Source organism: Pezoporus occidentalis, unplaced genomic scaffold (genome assembly GCF_034315485.1).
Source record: "Pezoporus occidentalis ecotype Australia unplaced genomic scaffold, CSIRO_AGI_Poc_V1 ctg872, whole genome shotgun sequence".
Lineage (NCBI taxonomy): Eukaryota > Metazoa > Chordata > Aves > Psittaciformes > Psittacidae > Pezoporus > Pezoporus occidentalis.
Genome location: NW_026916234.1, coordinates 1 through 19,100, shown reverse-complemented (window position 1 = coordinate 19,100; position 19,100 = coordinate 1). Strand labels below are relative to the sequence as shown.

Below are 19,100 nucleotides of genomic sequence, written 5' to 3'. Positions count from 1 at the left end.
CCCATCCCCCCCCCATTCCCCCCCCATCCCCTCCCCATCCCCTCCCCATCCCCTCCCCATCCCCTCCCCATCCCCTCCCCATTCCCTCCCCACTCCCTCCCCATCCCTCCCCATCCCCTCCCCATTCCCTCCCCATCCCCTCCCCATCCCCACCCGTGTCCCTCGCCACTCCGTCCCCATCCCCTCCCCATCCCCTCCCCATCCCCTCCCCATCCCCTCCCCATCCCCTCCCCATCCCCTTCCCATCCCCTCCCCATCCCCTCCCCATCCCCTCCCCATCCCCTCCCCATTCCCTCCCCATCCCCTCCCCATTCCCTCCCCATTCCCTCCCCATTCCTCCCCATTCCCCCTTCCCTCCGCGCTCCTCACATCGGGTGCCTGTCGAACATGAGGGGCAGGAACTCGTCCACGGGCAGCAGCTTGGCCAGGGGCTGGGCCGCCAGGAGCTTGCGGGCGCCGCGCAGGGCCAGGACGTAGCCCAGGCTCCAGTAGGAGTAACCGGCTTCCACCAGGTTCCGCACCCCCGGCACCGGCCGCTCCGGCCGCTCCAGCTGCATCCGCTTCCGGCCGAGGTAACTGCGGGGAGCGGGGAGCGGTGGGGATGGGAGCGGCGGACGGGGGTGCAGTGGGGCTGGGAGCGGCGGAGAGGGGCGGGGAGCGGTGCAGTGGGGGGCTGGGAGGGGCGGAGAGGGGCTGGGAGCGGTGCGGTGGGGCTGGGAGCGGTGCAGTGGGGCTGGGAGCGGCGCGGTGGGGCTGGGAGCGGCGGACAGGAGCTCAGTGGGGCTGGGAGCGGTGGAGTGGGGCTGGGAACGGCGGAGGGGGGCGCAGTGGGGCTGGGGGCGGCGGAGGGGGGCGCGGTGGGGGCGGCGGAGGGGGGCGCGGTTCCCGTTCCCGTTCCCATTCCCGTTCCCGGTCCCGGTCCCGTTCCCGTTCCCGTTCCCGGTCCCATTCCCATTCCCGTTCCCTTTCCCGTTCCCATTCCCATTCCCGTTCCCGGTCCCGTTCCCGTTCCCATTCCCATTCCCGTTCCCGTTCCCGTTCCCGTCCCGTTCCCATTCCCGTCCCGTTCCCTTTCCCGTTCCCGTTCCCGTTCCCGTTCCCGTTCCATTCCCGTTCCCGTCCCATTCCCGTTCCCTTTCCCATTCCCGTTCCCATTCCCGTTCCCGTTCCCGTTCCCATTCCCGTTCCCGTTCCCGTTCCCGTTCCCGTTCCCATTCCCGTTCCCGTTCCCGTCCCGTTCCCGTTCCGTTCCCATTCCCGTTCCCGTTCCCATTCCCGTTCCCGTTCCATTCCCGTTCCCATTCCCGTCCCATTCCCGTTCCCGTTCCCGTTCCCGTTCCCGTCCCGTTCCCATTCCCGTTCCCATTCCCGTTCCCATTCCCGTTCCCGTTCCCATTCCCGTTCCCGTTCCCGTTCCCATTCCCGTTCCCGTTCCCGTTCCCTTTCCCGTTCCCGTTCCCATTCCCGTTCCCGTTCCCGTCCCGTTCCCGTTCCCGTTCCCGTTCCCATTCCCATTCCCGTTCCCGTTCCCATTCCCATTCCCGTTCCCGTCCCGTTCCCGTCCCGTTCCCGTTCCCATTCCCGTTCCCGTTCCCGTTCCGGTTCCCATTCCTGTTCCCTTTCCCGTTCCCGTTCCGTTCCCGTTCCCTTTCCCGTTCCCATTCCCTTCCCGTTCCCGTTCCCATTCCCGTTCCCGTTCCCATTCCCGTTCCATTCCCGTCCCGTTCCCGTTCCCGTTCCCATTCCCGTTCCCGTTCCTATTCCCGTTCCCATTCCCGTTCCCATTCCCGTTCCCATTCCCGTTCCGTTCCCGTTCCCGTTCTGTTCCCATTCCCGTCCCGTTCCCATTCCCGTTCCCGTTCCGTTCCCGTTCCCATTCCCGTTCCCATTCCCGTTCCCGTTCCCGTTCCCGTTCCCATTCCCGTTCCCATTCCCGTTCCCGTTCCCGTTCCCATTCCCGTTCCCGTTCCCGTTCCCATTCCCGTTCCCGTTCCCGTTCCCATTCCCGTTCCCGTTCCCGTTCCCATTCCCGTTCCCGTTCCCGTTCCCATTCCCGTTCCCGTTCCCATTCCCGTTCCCATTCCCATTCCCGTTCCCATTCCCGTTCCCATTCCCGTTCCCGTTCCCATTCCCATTCCCATTCCCGTTCCCGTTCCCTTTCCCATTCCCGTTCCCGTCCCGTTCCCATTCCCGTTCCCGTTCCCATTCCCGTTCCCGTCCCGTTCCCCGCGCCGCTCACATGAGGTCCCACGGGATCCGCTGCGTTTCGAGCTCCTGCATCAGGGTCCGGAGGCGGCGCTTGAAGAAGATCTCGAAGCGGAGATCGTCCTCGAAGACCAGCGAGGCCCCGAGCCCCCGCGCCGCGATCTGCGGGGACGGGGCAACGGGGACGGAGACGGGGGGCGACGGGGGGCAGCCCCTGACCCTGACCCCCCCCGTCCTGCTGATCCATCCCATTGACAACAGGGATCCAACCCATTGACAACAGGGATCCAACTCATTGACAACAGGGATCCATCCCATTGACAACAGGGATCCATCCCATTGACAACAGGGATCCAACCCATTGACAACAGGGATCCAACCCATTGACAACAGGGATCCATCCCATTGATAACAGGGATCTATCCCATTGACAACAGGGATCCATCCCAATGGGATGGGGGATCCAACTCATTGACAACAGGGATCCAACCCATTGACAACAGGGACCCATCCCATTGACAACAGGGATCCATCCCATTGACAACAGGGATCCATCCCATTGACAACAGGGATCCATCCCATTGACAACAGGGACCCATCCCATTGATAACAGGGACCCATCCCATTGACAACAGGGATCCATCCCATTGACAACAGGGATCCATCCCAGGGACAACAGGGATCCATCCCAACAGGGATCCATCCCAGGGACAACAGGGATCCATCCCAGGAACAACAGGGATCCAACCCATTGACAACAGGGATCCATCCCATTGACAACAGGGATCCATCCCATTGACAACAGGGATCCATCCCATTGACAACAGGGATCCATCCCGTTGATAACAGGGATCCATCCCGTTGACAACAGGGATCCATCCCATTGACAACAGGGATCCAACCCATTGACAACAGGGATCCATCCCGTTGACAACAGGGACCCATCCCGTTGACAACAGGGACCCATCCCATTGATAACAGGGACCCATCCCATTGGGTTTAGGACTCATTTCTGCCCTTACATCCGCGCATCCCCTTTCTCGCCATCAGGATCAGGGACTCGGCCCCTTCCTTCCCACCGGGATCAGTCCCCATCCTTCCCATCAGGATCAGTGACTCATTCCCATCATTATTAAAGGCTCATTCCCCTCATTCCCATCAGGATTAACAACTCATTCCCCTCATTCCCATCAGGATCAGTGACTTGTTACCATCATTCCCACCAGGATTAAGGGCTCATTCCCATCATTATTAACGACTCATTCCCATCATTCCCATCGTTATTAAGGGCTCATTCCCATCATTATTAAGGGCTCATTCCCATCATTCCCATCATTATTAAAAGCTCATTCCCATCATTATTAAGGTATCATTCCCATCATTATTAAGGGCTCTATTCCCCTCATTCCCATCATTATTAAGGGCTCATTCCCATCATTCCCATCATTATTAAAGGCTCATTCCCCTCATTCCCATCAGGATCAGTGACTTGTTCCCATCATTCCCACCAGGATTAAGGGCTCATTCCCATCATTATTAACGACTCATTCCCATCATTCCCATCATTATTAAGGGATCATTCCCATCATTATTAATGGATCATTCCCATCATTCCCATCATTATTAAAGGCTCATTCCCATCATTATTAAGGTATCATTCCCATCATTCCCATCATTATTAAGGGCTCATTCCCATCATTATTAAGGGCTCATTCCCATCATTCCCATCATTATTAAAGGCTCATTCCCATCATTATTAACGGATCATTCCCATCATTCCCATCATTATTAAGGGCTCATTCCCATCATTATTAACGGATCATTCCCCTCATTCCCATCATTATTAAAGGCTCATTCCCATCATTATTAACGGATCATTCCCATCATTCCCATCATTATTAAGGGCTCATTCCCATCATTATTAAGGGCTCATTCCCATCATTATTAAAGGCTCATTCCCCTCATTCCCATCATTATTAAGGGCTCATTCCCATCATTCCCATCATTATTAAAGGCTCATTCCCATCATTATTAATGGATCATTCCCATCATTCCCATCATTATTAAGGGCTCTATTCCCATAATTCCCGTCATTATTAAGGGCTCATTCCCATCATTCCCATCATTATTAAAGGCTCATTCCCCTCATTCCCATCAGGATCAGTGACTTGTTCCCATCATTCCCACCAGGATTAAGGGCTCATTCCCATCATTATTAACGACTCATTCCCATCATTCCCATCATTATTAAGGGCTCATTCCCATCATTCCCATCAGGATTAAGGGCTCATTCCCATCATTATTAACGACTCATTCCCATCATTCCCATCATTATAAGGGCTCATTCCCATAATTCCCACCAGGATTAAGGGCTCATTCCCATCATTATTAACGACTCATTCCCATCATTCCCATCATTATTAAAGGCTCATTCCCATCATTCCCATCATTATTAAAGGCTCATTCCCCTCATTCCCACCAGGATTAAGGGCTCATTCCCATCATTATTAACGACTCATTCCCATCATTCCCATCATTATTAAAGGCTCATTCCCATCATTCCCATCATTATTAAAGGCTCATTCCCCTCATTCCCATCATTATTAAAGGCTCATTCCCATCATTATTAACGGATCATTCCCCTCATTCCCATCATTATTAAGGGCTCATTCCCCTCATTCCCACCAGGATTAAGGGCTCCTCCCCCCATTCCCCCCGGGATCAGCTCTCACCTCCTGCCAGACCCGGTAGTGGCTCAGGAAACATCCCAGCTCCCCCTTGGTGAGCGGGCGGCCGTGGTACGGATCCCGGTATCCCGGCAGCATCCGGATGCCCAGCGCCTGCACCTCGCTGCTGTTCATGGCCCTGCAAGGCCCCCGCCTGCAGCCCGGCCCCATTCCCATGGGAGCTGGGAATTCCACACACACCCCCCCCCATCACTCACCTCCCATCCACGGCCTCCACCAGCTTGCAGGAGATCTCCTGCTCCTGCAGCGTCCGCAGCATCCGCGCCCGGCGCTCGGCGCGGCGCCGCAGGTTGATGAGGAAAACCTGGGAAAGAGGGAATGGGGGGGGGGGGATGGAGGAAGGGGGGAGAGAAAGAGCAAAACGTCAGGAAAAAGAAAAAAATTCCCCAAAATTCCAGGAAAAGGGGAAAAAAAACCACAAAAATTCCAGAAAAAAGAAAAAATGCCCCAAAATTCCAGGAAAAGGGAAAAAAACCCACAAAAATTCCAGAAAAAGGAAAAAATTCCAAAAAATTCCAGGAAAAGGGAAAAAAAACCACAAAAATTCCAGAAAAAGGAAAAAATTCCCCAAAATTCCAGGAAAAGGGAAAAAAAAACACAAAAATTCCAGAAAAAGGAAAAAAATTCCAAAAAAATCCAGGAAAAGGGGAAAAAATAAAAATTCCAGAAAAAGGAAAAAATTCCCCAAAATTCCAGGAAAAGGGAAAAAAAAAACAAAAATTCCAGAAAAAGGAAAAAATTCCAAAAAATTCCAGGAAAAGGGGAAAAAAACCCACAAAAAATCCAGGAAAAAGAAAAAATGCCCCAAAATTCCAGGAAAAGGAAAAAAAAAACAAAAATTCCAGAAAAAGGAAAAAATTCCCCAAAATTCCAGGAAAAGGGGAAAAAAACCCACAAAAATTCCAGGAAAAAGAAAAAATGCCCCAAAATTCCAGGAAAAGGGAAAAAAAAACACAAAAATTCCAGAAAAAGGAAAAAATGCCAAAAAATTCCAGGAAAACGGGAAAAAATAATAAAAAATTCCAGAAAAAAAACAAAATTCCCCAAAATTCCAGGAAAAGGGAAAAAATAAAAACAAAAATTCCAGAAAAAGGAAAAAATTCCCCAAAATTCCAGGAAAAGGGAAAAAAATAAAAAAATTCCAGAAAAAGAAAAAAATTCCCCCAAATTCCAGGAAATGGAAAAAATAAACAAAAATTCCAGAAAAAGGGAAAAAATCCAAAAAATTCCAGGAAAAGGAAAAAAAAATCAAAAATTCCAGAAAAAGGAAAAAAGTTCCCCAAAATTCCAGGAAAAGGGAAAAAAATAAAAAAAAATCCCAGAAAAAGGAAAAAATTCCCCAAAATTCAAGGAAAAGGGAAAAAAAATAAAAAAAATCCCAGAAAAAGAAAAAAAATTCCCCCAAATTCCAGGAAAACGGGGAAAAAAACCAAAAATCCCAGAAAAAGGAAAAAATTCCCCCAAATTCCAGGAAAAGGGAAAAAAAACACAAAAATCCCAGAAAAAGGAAAAATTTTCCCCCAAATTCTAGGAAAAGGGAAAAAAAAAACACAAAAATTCCAGAAAAAGGAAAAAATTCCCCAAAATTCCGGGAAAAGGGAAAAACCACAAAAATTCCAGAAAAAGGAAAAAATTCCCCAAAATTCCAGGAAAAGGGAAAAAATAAACAAAAATCCCAGAAAAAGGAAAAAATTCCCCCAAATTCCAGGAAAAGGAAAAAAAATAAACAAAAATCCCAGAAAAAGGAAAAATTTTCCCCCAAATTCTAGGAAAAGGGAAAAAAAAACCACAAAAATTCCAGAAAAAGGAAAAACTTCCTGAAAATTCCAGGAAAAGAAAAAAAAGGACAAAAATTCCCGAAAAGGGAAAAAATTCCCCAAAATTCCAGGAAAAGGGGAAAAAAATAAACAAAAATTCCAGAAAAAGGAAAAAATTCCCCAAAATTCCAGGAAAAGGGAAAAAAATAAACAAAAATTCCAGAAAAAGGAAAAAATTCCCCAAAATTCCAGGAAAAAGGGAAAAAAAATCCAGAAAAATAAAAAAATTCCAAAAAATTCCAGGAAAAGGGGAAAAAAATAAACAAAAATTCCAGAAAAAGGAAAAAATTCCCCAAAATTCCAGAAAAAGGAAAAAATCCCCAAAATTCCAGGAGAAGGGAAAAAAAAAAATTCCAGAAAAAGGAAAAAATTCCCCAAAATTCCAGGAAAAGGGAAAAAAAATAAAAATCCCAGAAAAAGGAAAAAATTCCCCCAAATTCCAGGAAATGGGAAAAAAAATAAAAATTCCAGAAAAAGGAAAAAAATGCCCCAAAATTCCAGGAAAAGGGGAAAAAAAAAATTCCAGAAAAAGGAAAAAATTCCCCCAAATTCCAGGAAATGGGAAAAAAAACCCACAAAAATTCCAGAAAAAGGAAAAAAATCCCCAAAATTCCAGAAGGGAAAAAAAATTCCAGAAAAAGGAAAAAATTCCCGAAAGTCCAGGAAAAGGGAAAAAACCTCAAAAATTCCAGAAAAAGAAAAAATTCCCCAAAATTCCAGGAAAAGGGAAAAAAATAAAAATCCCAGAAAAAGGAAAAAATTCCCCCAAATTCCAGGAAATGGGAAAAAAATAAAAATTCCAGAAAAAGGAAAAAAATGCCCCAAAATTCCAGGAAAAGGGGAAAAAATAAAAATTCCAGAAAAGGAAAAATTTCATGAAATCCAAAGAAAACAGAAAAAAAAAACCAAAGTCAAGAAAAGGGGGGAAAAAGGGCCCCAAATTCCAGGAAAAGAGAAAAAAATCCCAAAATTCAATAAAAAGAAAAAAATTCCCCGAAATTCCAAGAAAAAGGGAAAAACTTCAAAAATTCAATAAAAAGAAAAAAATTCTCCAAATGCCAAGAAAACAGAAAATACTCAAAAAATTCAAGGGGGGGAAAATCCCAAAAATTCAATAAACAGAAAAATAATCCCCAAATTCCAAGGAAAAAAAAAAAAAAATTCCAAGAAAACAGAAAAAAACTCCAAAAATTCAGGAAAAGGGGGAAAAATCCCAAAAACTCAATAAAAAGAAAAATAATCCCCAGATTCCAAGAAAACAGGGAAAAAAAAAAACAAAAATTCAAGAAAAGGGAAAAAATCCTCAACATTCCAGGAAAAGGAAAAAAAAATTCCCAAAAATTTAGTAAAAAGAAAAATTCCCCGAAATCCAAAGAAAACGGAAAAAAAAACAAAATTCAAGAAAAGGGGGAAAAAAAAATCCCAAAAATTCAATAAAAAGAGAAAAAAATCCCCAAAATTCCAAGAAAACAGAAAAAAAAAAAAATTCAAGAACAGGGGGAAAAAATCCCAAAATTCAATAAAATGAAAAAAAATCCCCAAAATTCCAAGAAAAGGGAAAAAACCCCAAAAATTCAATAAAAAGAAAAAAATTTCCAAATTCCAAGAAAACAGAAAAAAACTCCAAAAATACAAGGGGGAAAAATTCCAAAAATTCAGTAAACAGGAAAAAAAATCAATAAAAAGAAAAAAATCCCCAAATTCCAAGAAAACAGAAAAAATCCCCAAATTCCAAGAAAACAGAAAAAAAAGCCAAAATTCCAAGAAAACAGAAAAAAGTCCAAATATTCAAGGGGGAAAGAATCCCAAAATTCAATAAAAAAGAAAAAATTTCCCAAAAATTCCAAGAAAAAAAAATCAAGAAAAGGGAAAAAAATCCCAAAAATTCAATAAAAAGGGAAAAAAATCCCAAAAAAATCAGAAAAAAAAAAAAATCCTAAAATTCAAAATCAAGAAAAAGGGAAAAGAAAATTCAATAAAAAGAAAAAAAATCCACAAATTCCAAGAAAACAGGAAAAAAAAAAAAAAGTCAAGAAAAGGGGGGAAAAAGCTCCAAAATTCCAAGAAAAAAAAATCCTAAAAGCTCAAGAGAAGGGGCAAACCTCCAAAATTCAAGAAAAGGGGGAAAAAAATCCCAAAAATTCAATAAAAAGACAAAAAATCCCCAAATTCCAAGAAAACAGAAAAAAAAAATCAAGAAAAGGGGGAAAAAAAATCCTAAAATTCAATAAAAAGAAAAAAATTCCCCAAATTTCCAAGGGGAAAAAAAAACTCAAAAACTCAATAAAAAGAAAAAAAATCCCAAATTCCAAGAAAACAGAAAAAACTCAAAAAATTCAAGAAAAGGGGGGAAAATCTCAAAAATTCAATAAACAGAAAAAAAATCAATAAAAAGAAAAAAATCCCCAAATTCCAAGAAGACAGAAAAAAAACCCAAAATTCCAAGAAAACAGAAAAAACTCCAAAAATTCAAGGGGGAAAGAATCCCAAAAATTCAATAAAAAGAAAAAATTTCCCCAAAATTCCAAGGAAACAGAAAAAAAAAATTCAAGAAAAGGGGAAAAAAAATCCCAGAATTCAATAAAAAGAAAAAAAATCCCCAAAATTCCAAGAAAAGGGAAAAAAAAATTCAGGAAAAAAAAAAACAAAAATTCAAGAAAAAAAAAAATCCCCAAAATTCAATAAAAAGAAAAAAAAAAAATCCCAAGAAAACAGAAAAAAAAAAAATTCCAAAAATTCAAGAAAAAGAAAAAAAATCCCCAAAATTCAATAAAAAGGAAAAAAATCCCCCAAATCCCAAGAAAACAGGAAAAAAAAAACCTAAAAATTCAAGAAAAGGGACCAAATACCCCAAAATTCAATAAAAAGAAAAAAATCCCCCAAATCCCAAGAAAACAGGAAAAAAAACCCAAAAATTCAAGAAAAGGGAAAAAAAATCCCCAAAATTCAATAAAAAGAAAAAAATTCCCCCAAATCCCAAGAAAACAGAAAAAAAAAATTCAAGAAAAGGGAAAAAAATCCCCAAAATTCAATAAAAAGAAAAAAATCCCCCAAATCCCAAGAAAACAGGAAAAAAAAAAACTAAAAATTCAAGAAAAAGGGACCAAATATCCCCAAAATTCAATAGAAAGAAAAAAATCCCCCAAATCCCAAGAAAACAGGAAAAAAAAACCAAAAATTCAAGAAAAGGGAAAAAAATCCCCAAAATTCAATAAAAAGAAAAAAATCCCCCAAATCCCAAGAAAACAGGAAAAAAAAACCAAAAATTCAAGAAAAGGGAAAAAAATCCCCAAAATTCAATAAAAAGAAAAAATTCCCCCAAATTCCAAGAAAACAGAAAAAAAAAACAAAAATTCAAGAAAAGGGAAAAAGCCCCAAAATTCAATAAAAAGAAAAAAATCCCCCAAAAAAACAGGAAAAAAAAACAAAAATTCAAGAAAAGGGAAAAAGCCCCAAAATTCAATAAAAAGAAAAAAATTCCCCAAATCCCAAGAAAACAGAAAAAAAAACCAAAAATTCAAAAAAGGGAAAAAAATCCAAAAATTCAATAAAAAGAAAAAATTCCCCAAAATTCCAAGAAAACAGAAAAAAAAACAAAAATTCAAGAAAAGGGAAAAAATCCCCAAAATTCAATAAAAAGAAAAAAAATCCCCCAAATTCCAAGAAAAGAGAAAAAAAAACCCCAAAAATTCAAGAAAAGGGAAAAAATCCCCAAAATTCAATAAAAAGAAAAAAAATCCCCCAAATTCCAAGAAAACAAAAAAAACACAAAAATTCAATAAAGGGAAAAAAATCCCAAAAATTCAGTAAAAAGAAAGAAATTCCCCCAAATCCCAAGAAAACAGAAAAAAAAAAATTCAAGAAAAGGGGGGAAAAAGCCCCAAAATTCAATAAAAAGAAAAAAATTCCCCCAAATCCCAAGAAAACAGAAAAAAAAAAAACAAAAATTCAAGAAAAGGGAAAAAATCCCCAAAATTCAATAAAAAGAAAAAAATCCCCCAAATTCCAAGAAAACAGAAAAAAAACCAAAAATTCAAGAAAAGGGAAAAAAATCCCCAAAATTCAATAAAAAGAAAAAAAATCCCCCAAATCCCAAGAAAACAGGAAAAAAAAAACCTAAAAATTCAAGAAAAGGGACCAAATATCCCCAAAATTCAATAGAAAGAAAAAAATCCCCCAAATTCCAAGAAAACAGAAAAAAAAAACCAAAAATTCAAGAAAAGGGAAAAAAATCCCCAAAATTCAATAAAAAGAAAAAAAATCCCCCAAATCCCAAGAAAACAGGAAAAAAAAAACAAAAATTCAAGAAAAGGGAAAAAAATCCCCAAAATTCAATAAAAAGGAAAAAAATCCCCCAAATCCCAAGAAAACAGGAAAAAAAAAACTAAAAATTCAAGAAAAGGGAAAAAAATCCCCAAAATTCAATAGAAAGAAAAAAATCCCCCAAATTCCAAGAAAACAGAAAAAAAAACAAAAATTCAAGAAAAGGGAAAAAAATCCCCAAAATTCAATAAAAAGAAAAAAAATCCCCCAAATCCCAAGAAAACAGGAAAAAAAAAACTAAAAATTCAAGAAAAGGGACCAAATATCCCCAAAATTCAATAGAAAGAAAAAAATCCCCCAAATTCCAAGAAAACAGAAAAAAAAAAACCCAAAAATTCAAGAAAAGGGGGGAAAAAGCCCCAAAATTCAATAAAAAGAAAAAAATTCCCCCAAATCCCAAGAAAACAGAAAAAAAAAAAAAAATTCAAGAAAAGGGAAAAAAATCCTCAAAATTCAATAGAAAGAAAAAAATCCCCCAAATTCCAAGAAAACAGAAAAAAAAAACAAAAATTCAAGAAAAGGGAAAAAAATCCCCAAAATTCAATAAAAAGAAAAAAAATCCCCCAAATCCCAAGAAAACAGGAAAAAAAAAACAAAAATTCAAGAAAAGGGAAAAAATCCCCAAAATTCCAAGAAAAGGGGGAAAAAAATCCCAAAAATTCAGTAAAAAGAAAGAAATTCCCCCAAATCCCAAGAAAACAGAAAAAAAAACAAAAATTCAAGAAAAGGGAAAAAAATCCTCAAAATTCAATAGAAAGAAAAAAATCCCCCAAATTCCAAGAAAACAGAAAAAAAAAAAAAATTCAAGAAAAGGGAAAAAATCCCCAAAATTCAATAAAAAGAAAAAAAATTCCCCAAATCCCAAGAAAACAGGAGAAAAATCCCTAAAAACTCAAGAAAAGGGACCAAATATCCCCAAAATTCCGTAACCCCCCCACGAATCCACGAAAAGGGGGGAAAATCCCCCCCAAATCCCTGGGACGCCCCGGATCCATCCCAGCAGGATGGGACCCCCCCCCCCCCCATTCCCAAATCCCATTGGAGGGGTCCCCAGATCCTCACCTCATCGAATCCCATCTTATCCGGGACCTTCGGCGGGACCCACACGTGGGGGGACGGCTCCGCGGGGGGGTTCTTCACTAGGGCAGGATGAAGGGTGCTCCGTAAGGAACTGATCCATAGGGAACAGATCCATAGGGAACGGATCCATAGGGAACAGATCCATAGGGAACAGATCCATAGGGAACGGATCCATAGGGAACAGATCCATAGGGAACAGATCCATAGGGAACGGATCCATAGGGAACGGATCCATAGGGAACGGATCCATAGGGAACAGATCCATAGGGAACGGCTCCATAGGGAACGGCTCCATAGGGAACGGATCCATAGGAACGGATCCATAGGGAACGGATCCATAGGGAACAGATCCATAGGGAACGGATCCATAGGGAACAGATCCATAGGGACCAGATCCATAGGAACAGATCCATAGGGAACAGATCCATAGGGAACAGATCCATAGGGAACAGATCCATAGGGAACTGATCCATAGGGAACGGATCCATAGGAACAGCTCCATAGGGAACAGATCCATAGGGAACGGATCCATAGGGAACAGATCCATAGGGAACAGATCCATAGGGAACAGATCCATAGGGAACAGATCCATAGGGAATGGATCCATAGGGAACAGATCCATAGGGAACAGATCCATAGGGAACAGATCCATAGGGAACAGATCCATAGGAACAGATCCATAGGGAACAGATCCATAGGGAACAGATCCATAGGAACAGATCCATAGGGAACAGATCCATAGGGAACAGATCCATAGGACCGGCTCCATAGGGAACAGATCCATAGGGAACAGATCCATAGGAACGGATCCATAGGGAACAGATCCATAGGGAACAGATCCATAGGGACCGGCTCCATAGGGACCGGCTCCATAGGGAATGGGGGGGGCTCACCCATGATCTCGAGCAGGACGTGCAGGAAGCTCTCGGCCTCATCCTGCAGGGAGCTGTGAGCGCGCAGCGGCACCGGCAGGAAGCCGTAAACGTCCCGGTTGCACACGAACATCTGCACCTCTGCGGGAAGGGAAAGGGAGCGGGATCGGGATCGGGATCGGGATCGGGATCAGGATTGGGATCAGCCGTAAACGTCCCAGTTGCACACGAACATCTGCACCTCTGCGGGAAGGGAAAGGGAGCGGGATCGGGATCAGGATTGGGATCGGGATCAGCCATAAACGTCCCGGTTGCACACGAACATCTGCACCTCTGCGGGAACAGAGGGGGATCGGGATCGGGATTGGGATCGGGATCAGTCATAAATGTCCCGGTTGCACACGAACATCTGCACCTCTGCGGGAAGGGAAAGGGATTGGGATTGGGATCGGGATCGGGATCGGGATCAGGACTGGGATCAGTCATAAACGTCCCGGTTGCACACGAACATCTGCACCTCTGCGGGAAGGGAAAGGGATTGGGATTGGGATCGGGATCGGGATCGGGATCAGGACTGGGATCAGTCATAAACGTCCCGGTTGCACACGAACATCTGCACCTCTGCGGGAAGGGAAAGGGAGCGGGATCGGGATTGGGATCGGGATCGGGATCGGGATCGGGATCAGGATCAGTCATAAACGTCCCGGTTGCACACGAACATCTGCACCTCTGCGGGAACAAAGGGGGATCGGGATCGGGATTGGGATCGGGATTGGGATCGGGATCGGGATCAGGATTGGGATCAGTCATAAACGTCCCGGTTGCACACGAACATCTGCACCTCTGCGGGAAGGGAAAGGGAGCGGGATCGGGATCGGGATCGGGATCGGGATTGGGATCAGTCATAAACGTCCCGGTTGCACACGAACATCTGCACCTCTGCGGGAACAAAGGGGGATTGGGATCGGGATCGGGATCGGGATCGGGATTGGGATCGGGATCAGCCATAAACGTCCCGGTTGCACACGAACATCTGCACCTCTGCGGGAAGGGAAAGGGAGCGGGATCGGGATCGGGATCGGGATCGGGATCGGGATCGGGATTGGGATCGGGATTGGGATCGGGATCAGCCATAAACGTCCCAGTTGCACACGAACATCTGCACCTCTGCGGGAAGGGAAAGGGAGCGGGATCGGGATCGGGATCAGGATAGGGATCAGGATCAGGACTGGGATAGGGATTGGGATCAGGATGGGGATCAGGATCAGGATCGGGATCAGGATCGGGATAAGGATTGGGATCGGGACTGGGATCTGGACCAGGACTGGGATCAGGATAGGGACCGGGATTGGGATTGGGACTGGCAGAGGTATTGGGATCGGGATCATGATCGGGATTGGGAATGGGATCAGGATCAGGATCCCCCCCACCCCGGACCCTGAAACCCAAAGCACTCGGCAATGGAAGCAGCGTGGGGAGCAGCCCCCTTCCAGCCGGGATCCGGAGCTGAGGCAATGCCATGATCCCGTGATTCCCTGGTTCAATGATCCCGCGATTCCCTGATCCCATCATTCCCCGCCCCCGCGATTCCCTGATCCTGATCCCGTGATTCCCTGATCCCGTGATTCCCTGGTTCAATGATCCCGCGATTCCCTGATCCCGTGACCTCATGATCCCCTGATCCTGATTCCCTGATCCCGATCCCTGATCCCGTGATTCCCTGATCCTGATCCCGTGACCTCATGATCCCCTGATCCCGATTCCCTGATCCTGATGCCTGATCCCATCATTCTCTGATCCCGTGATTCCCTGATGCTGATCCCTGATCACATGATTCCCTGATCCCGTGATTCCCTGATCCCGAGCCCTGATCCCATGATTCCCTCATCCTGTGATCCTATGATCCCATCATTCCCTGATCCTGTGATTCCCTGATCCCATGACCTCATGATCCCCTGATCCCGATTCCCTGATCCCGTGATCCCGTCATTCCCTGATCCTGTGATCCCATGATTCCCTGATCTCATCATTCCCGATCCTGATTCCCTGCTCCCAATTCCCTGATCCCGTCATTCCCTGCTCCCAATCCCTGATCCCGCGATTCCCTGATCCCAAGACCTCATGATCCCCTGATTCCGACATTCCCGATCCCCGATACCTATCCCTGATCTCATCATTCACTGATCCCATGATTCCCTCATCCCATCAATCCCTATTCCCTGCTCCCCATCCCCAATCCCATCATTCCTGATCCCAATCCCTGCTCTCATCATTCCCTGAACCTGATCCCCTGATCCCGATCCCCTGATCCCAATCCCATCATTCCCTGATCCCATCATTCCCAACCCCAATCCCACCATTCCCCGATCCCATCATTCCCTGATCCTGTCATTCCCAATCCCAATCCCCTGATCCCGATCCCATGATTCCCAACCCCGATCCCATCATTCCCTGATCCCATCATTTCCTGATCCCATCATTCCCAATTCCAATCCCATCATTGCCTGATCCCACCATTCCCTGATCCCGATCCCTGCTCCCATCATTCCCTGATCCTGCTCCCGTCATTCCCAATCCCGACCCCAATGCCGTCATTCCCTGCTCCCAATCCCATTCCCTGCTCCCATCACTCCCAATCCTGACCCCGATGCCATCATTCCCTGATCCCAATCCCTGATCCTGCTCCCATCATTCCAATCCCGACACCGATCCCATCATTCCCTGCTCCCAATCCCATTCCCTGCTCCCATCATTCCGATCCCAATCCCATTCCCTGATCCCATCATTCCCAATCCCGACGCCGATCCCATCATTCCCTGCTTCCAATCCCATTCCCAATCCCGACGCCGATGCCGTCATTCCCTGCTCCCATTCCCTGCTCCCATCATTCCCAATCCCAACCCTGATCCCGTCATTCCCTGATCCCGATCCCATTCCCTGCTCCCATCATTCCCTGATCCCAATCCCATTCCCTGCTCCCAATCCCATTCCCAACACTGATCCCGTCATTCCCTGATCCCATTCCCTGCTCCCAATCCCATTCCCAATCCCGACCCCGATCCCATCATTCCCTGCTCCCATCATTCCCAATCCCAATGCCGATGCCGTCATTCCCTGCTCCCATCATTCCCAATCCCAACCCCGATCCCGTCATTCCCTGATCCCAATCCCGATCCCTGCTCCCATGACTCCCAATCCCGACCCCGATGCCGTCATTCCCTGCTCCCATCATTCCCTGCTCCCAATCCCATTCCCTGCTCCCAATCCCATTCCCAACACTGATCCCGTCATTCCCTGATCCCATTCCCTGCTCCCAATCCCATTCCCAATCCCGACGCCGATCCCATCATTCCCTGCTCCCGATCCCATTCCCTGCTCCCAATCCCATTCCCTGCTCCCAATCCCATTCCCTGCTCCCATCATCCCCAATGCCGACGCCGTGACGGCGGTGCCGGGGGCTCTCACGGGCGCGGCGGCAGGCGTGGGCGAAGGCGATGATGTCGTCCAGGGCGCCGGCGTAGTCGGGCGGGGGGGGGTGGAAGCGGAGCGCGGCGGTGCCGGCGCGGCGCAGGTCCAGCAGGAAGGTCGAGTGCACCATGGGCACCGCGAAGCAGCCGCGGCGCTCCCGGCGCCGCACCGGCAGGTACAGGGCTGTGCGGCGGTAGTAACCCTGCGGGGGGGGGGGGACACACCGCATGAGGGAACCGAAGGGTGTGGCACCCAGATGTGGCACCCAGATGTGGGACGCAAAGGATGTGGGACCCAGATGTGGGACCCAGATGTGGGACCCAAAGGATGTGGGACCCAAAGGATGTGGGACCCAGATGTGGGACCCAAAGGATGTGGCACCCAGATGTGGGACCCAAAGGATGTGGGACCCAGATGTGGGACCCAAAGGGTGTGGGACCCAAAGGATGTGGGACCCAGATGTGGCACTCAAAGGATGTGGTACCCAGATGTGGGACCCAGATGTGAGACCCAAAGGATGTGGGACCCAAAGGGTGTGGGACCCAAAGGATGTGGTACCCAGATGTGGTACCCAAAGGATGTGGGACCCAAAGGATTTGGGACCCAGATGTGGGACCCAGATGTGGGACCCAAAGGATGCTGGCACCCAGATGTGGGACCCAAAGGATGCTGGGACCCAGATGTGGGACCTGGATGTGGGACCCAGATGTGAGACCCAAATGTGGGACCCAGATGTGGGACCCAGATGTGGCACTCAAAGGATGTGGGACACAGATGTGGTACCCAAAGGATGTGGCACTCAAAGGATGTGGGACCCAGATGTGGGACCCAAAGGATGTGGGACCCAGATGTGGGACCCAGATGTGAGACCCAGATGTGGGACACAAAGGATGTGGGACCCAGATGTGGGACCCAAAGGGTGTGGCACCCAGATGTGGCACTCAAAGGATGTGGTACCCACATGTGGTACCCAAAGGATGTGGCACTCAAAGGATGTGGGACCCAGATGTGGGACCCAAAGGATGTGGGACCCAGATGTGGGACCCAAAGGATGTGGGACCCAGATGTGGGACCCAAAGGATGTGGGACCCAGATGTGGGACCCAAAGGATGTGGGACCCAAATGTGGCACTCAAAGGATGCAGCTTCCAGCTGTGGTACCCAAGGGATGCCCCCCCAGCTGTGGTACCCAAGGGATGCCCCCCCCAGCTGTGGTACCCAAGGGATGCAGCTCCCAGCTGTGGTACCCAAGGGATGCCCCCAGCTGTGGTACCCAAGGGATGCCCCCAGCTGTGGTACCCAAGGGATGCAGCTCCCAGCTGTGGTACCCAAGGGATGCAGCCCCCAGCTGTGGTACCCAAGGGATGCAGCTCCCAGCTGTGGTACCCAAGGGATGCTGCCCCCAGCTGTGGTACCCAAGGGATGCAGCCCCCAGCTGTGGTACCCAAGGGATGCTGCCCCCAGCTGTGGTACCCAAGGGATGCAGCCCCCAGCTGTGGTACCCAAGGGATACTGCCCCCAGCTGTGGCACCTAAGGGATGCCCCCCAGCTGTGGTACCCAAGGGATGCAGCTCCCAGCTGTGGTACCCAAGGGATGCCCCCAGCTGTGGTACCCAAGGGATGCCCCCAGCTGTGGTACCCAAGGGATGCCCCCCCCACCTGTGGTACCCAAGGGATGCGCCCCAGCTGTGGTACCCAAGGGATCCCCCCCAGCTGTGGTACCCAACGGATGCCTCCCAGCTGTAGCACCCAAGGGATGCCCCCAGCTGTGGTACCCAAGGGATGCAGCTCCCAGCTGTGGTACCCAAGGGATGCAGCTTCCAGCTGTGGTACCCAAGGGATGCCCCCCCAGCTGTGGTACCCAAGGGATGCCCCCCAGCTGTGGTACCCAAGGGATGCCCCCCAGCTGTGGTACCCAAGGGATGCAGCTCCCAGCTGTGGTACCCAAGGGATGCCCCCCAGCTGTGGTACCCAAGGGATGCAGCTCCCAGCTGTGGTACCCAAGGGATGTCCCCCAGCTGTGGTACCCAAGGGATGCCCCCCTAGCTGTGGTACCCAAGGGATGCCCCCCCAGCTGTGGTACCCAAGGGATGCAGCTCCCAGCTGTGGTACCCAAGGGATGCCCCCCCGCTGTGGTACCCAAGGGATGCCCCCCAGCTCTACCCCACCTCACCTGCGGGGTCATCCCACACCAGAAGTTGGAATAAGCCGCCCGCGAGTCCAGCATCGGCGCCACCAGCGTCTTGTTCTCGGCCATCAGCAGCCCCAGGGTGTCGGGGTTGGTGAGGACGTTGTCAGCGTCCAGGAACTGGCCCCCAGAGCACCCAATGGGAGCCGTGAGCACCCATGGGTGCTCTGTGACCCCCCCCCCCCTTTATTGAGCCAGACCCCCCCCCTCACCAGCAGGTAATCGGACCAAGCAGCTCGGGCAGCCTCCAGCGCCGCCTGCCGCAGCCGCATGACGTGCTCATAGCGCAGCGGGGACCAGTGCTTGGGGCCCTCCTCATCGGGGTAGGAGCTATGGGGCGGGGGACACAAGGGGAAGGGGGGCAGAGGAGGGTCCCCCATCAGCACCCACAGGGAGCACCT

The 19,100-nt window shown here is 47.7% G+C and overlaps 1 protein-coding gene across 1 annotated transcript; it reads right to left on the bottom strand.

Annotated features, from left to right (window-relative positions):
• Positions 1 to 369: 369 nt before the first annotated feature.
• Positions 370 to 19,034, bottom strand: LOC134156539 (procollagen galactosyltransferase 1-like; the record flags this gene model as incomplete). The annotated part of the gene is made up of 9 exons (XM_062604649.1): positions 370 to 576; positions 2,240 to 2,367; positions 4,938 to 5,070; positions 5,150 to 5,256; positions 12,155 to 12,231; positions 13,066 to 13,185; positions 16,510 to 16,714; positions 18,685 to 18,819; positions 18,912 to 19,034. Coding segments are annotated over 9 exons (1,235 nt in total), but the record flags the coding sequence as incomplete, so codon positions are not given.
• Positions 19,035 to 19,100: the final 66 nt, after the last annotated feature.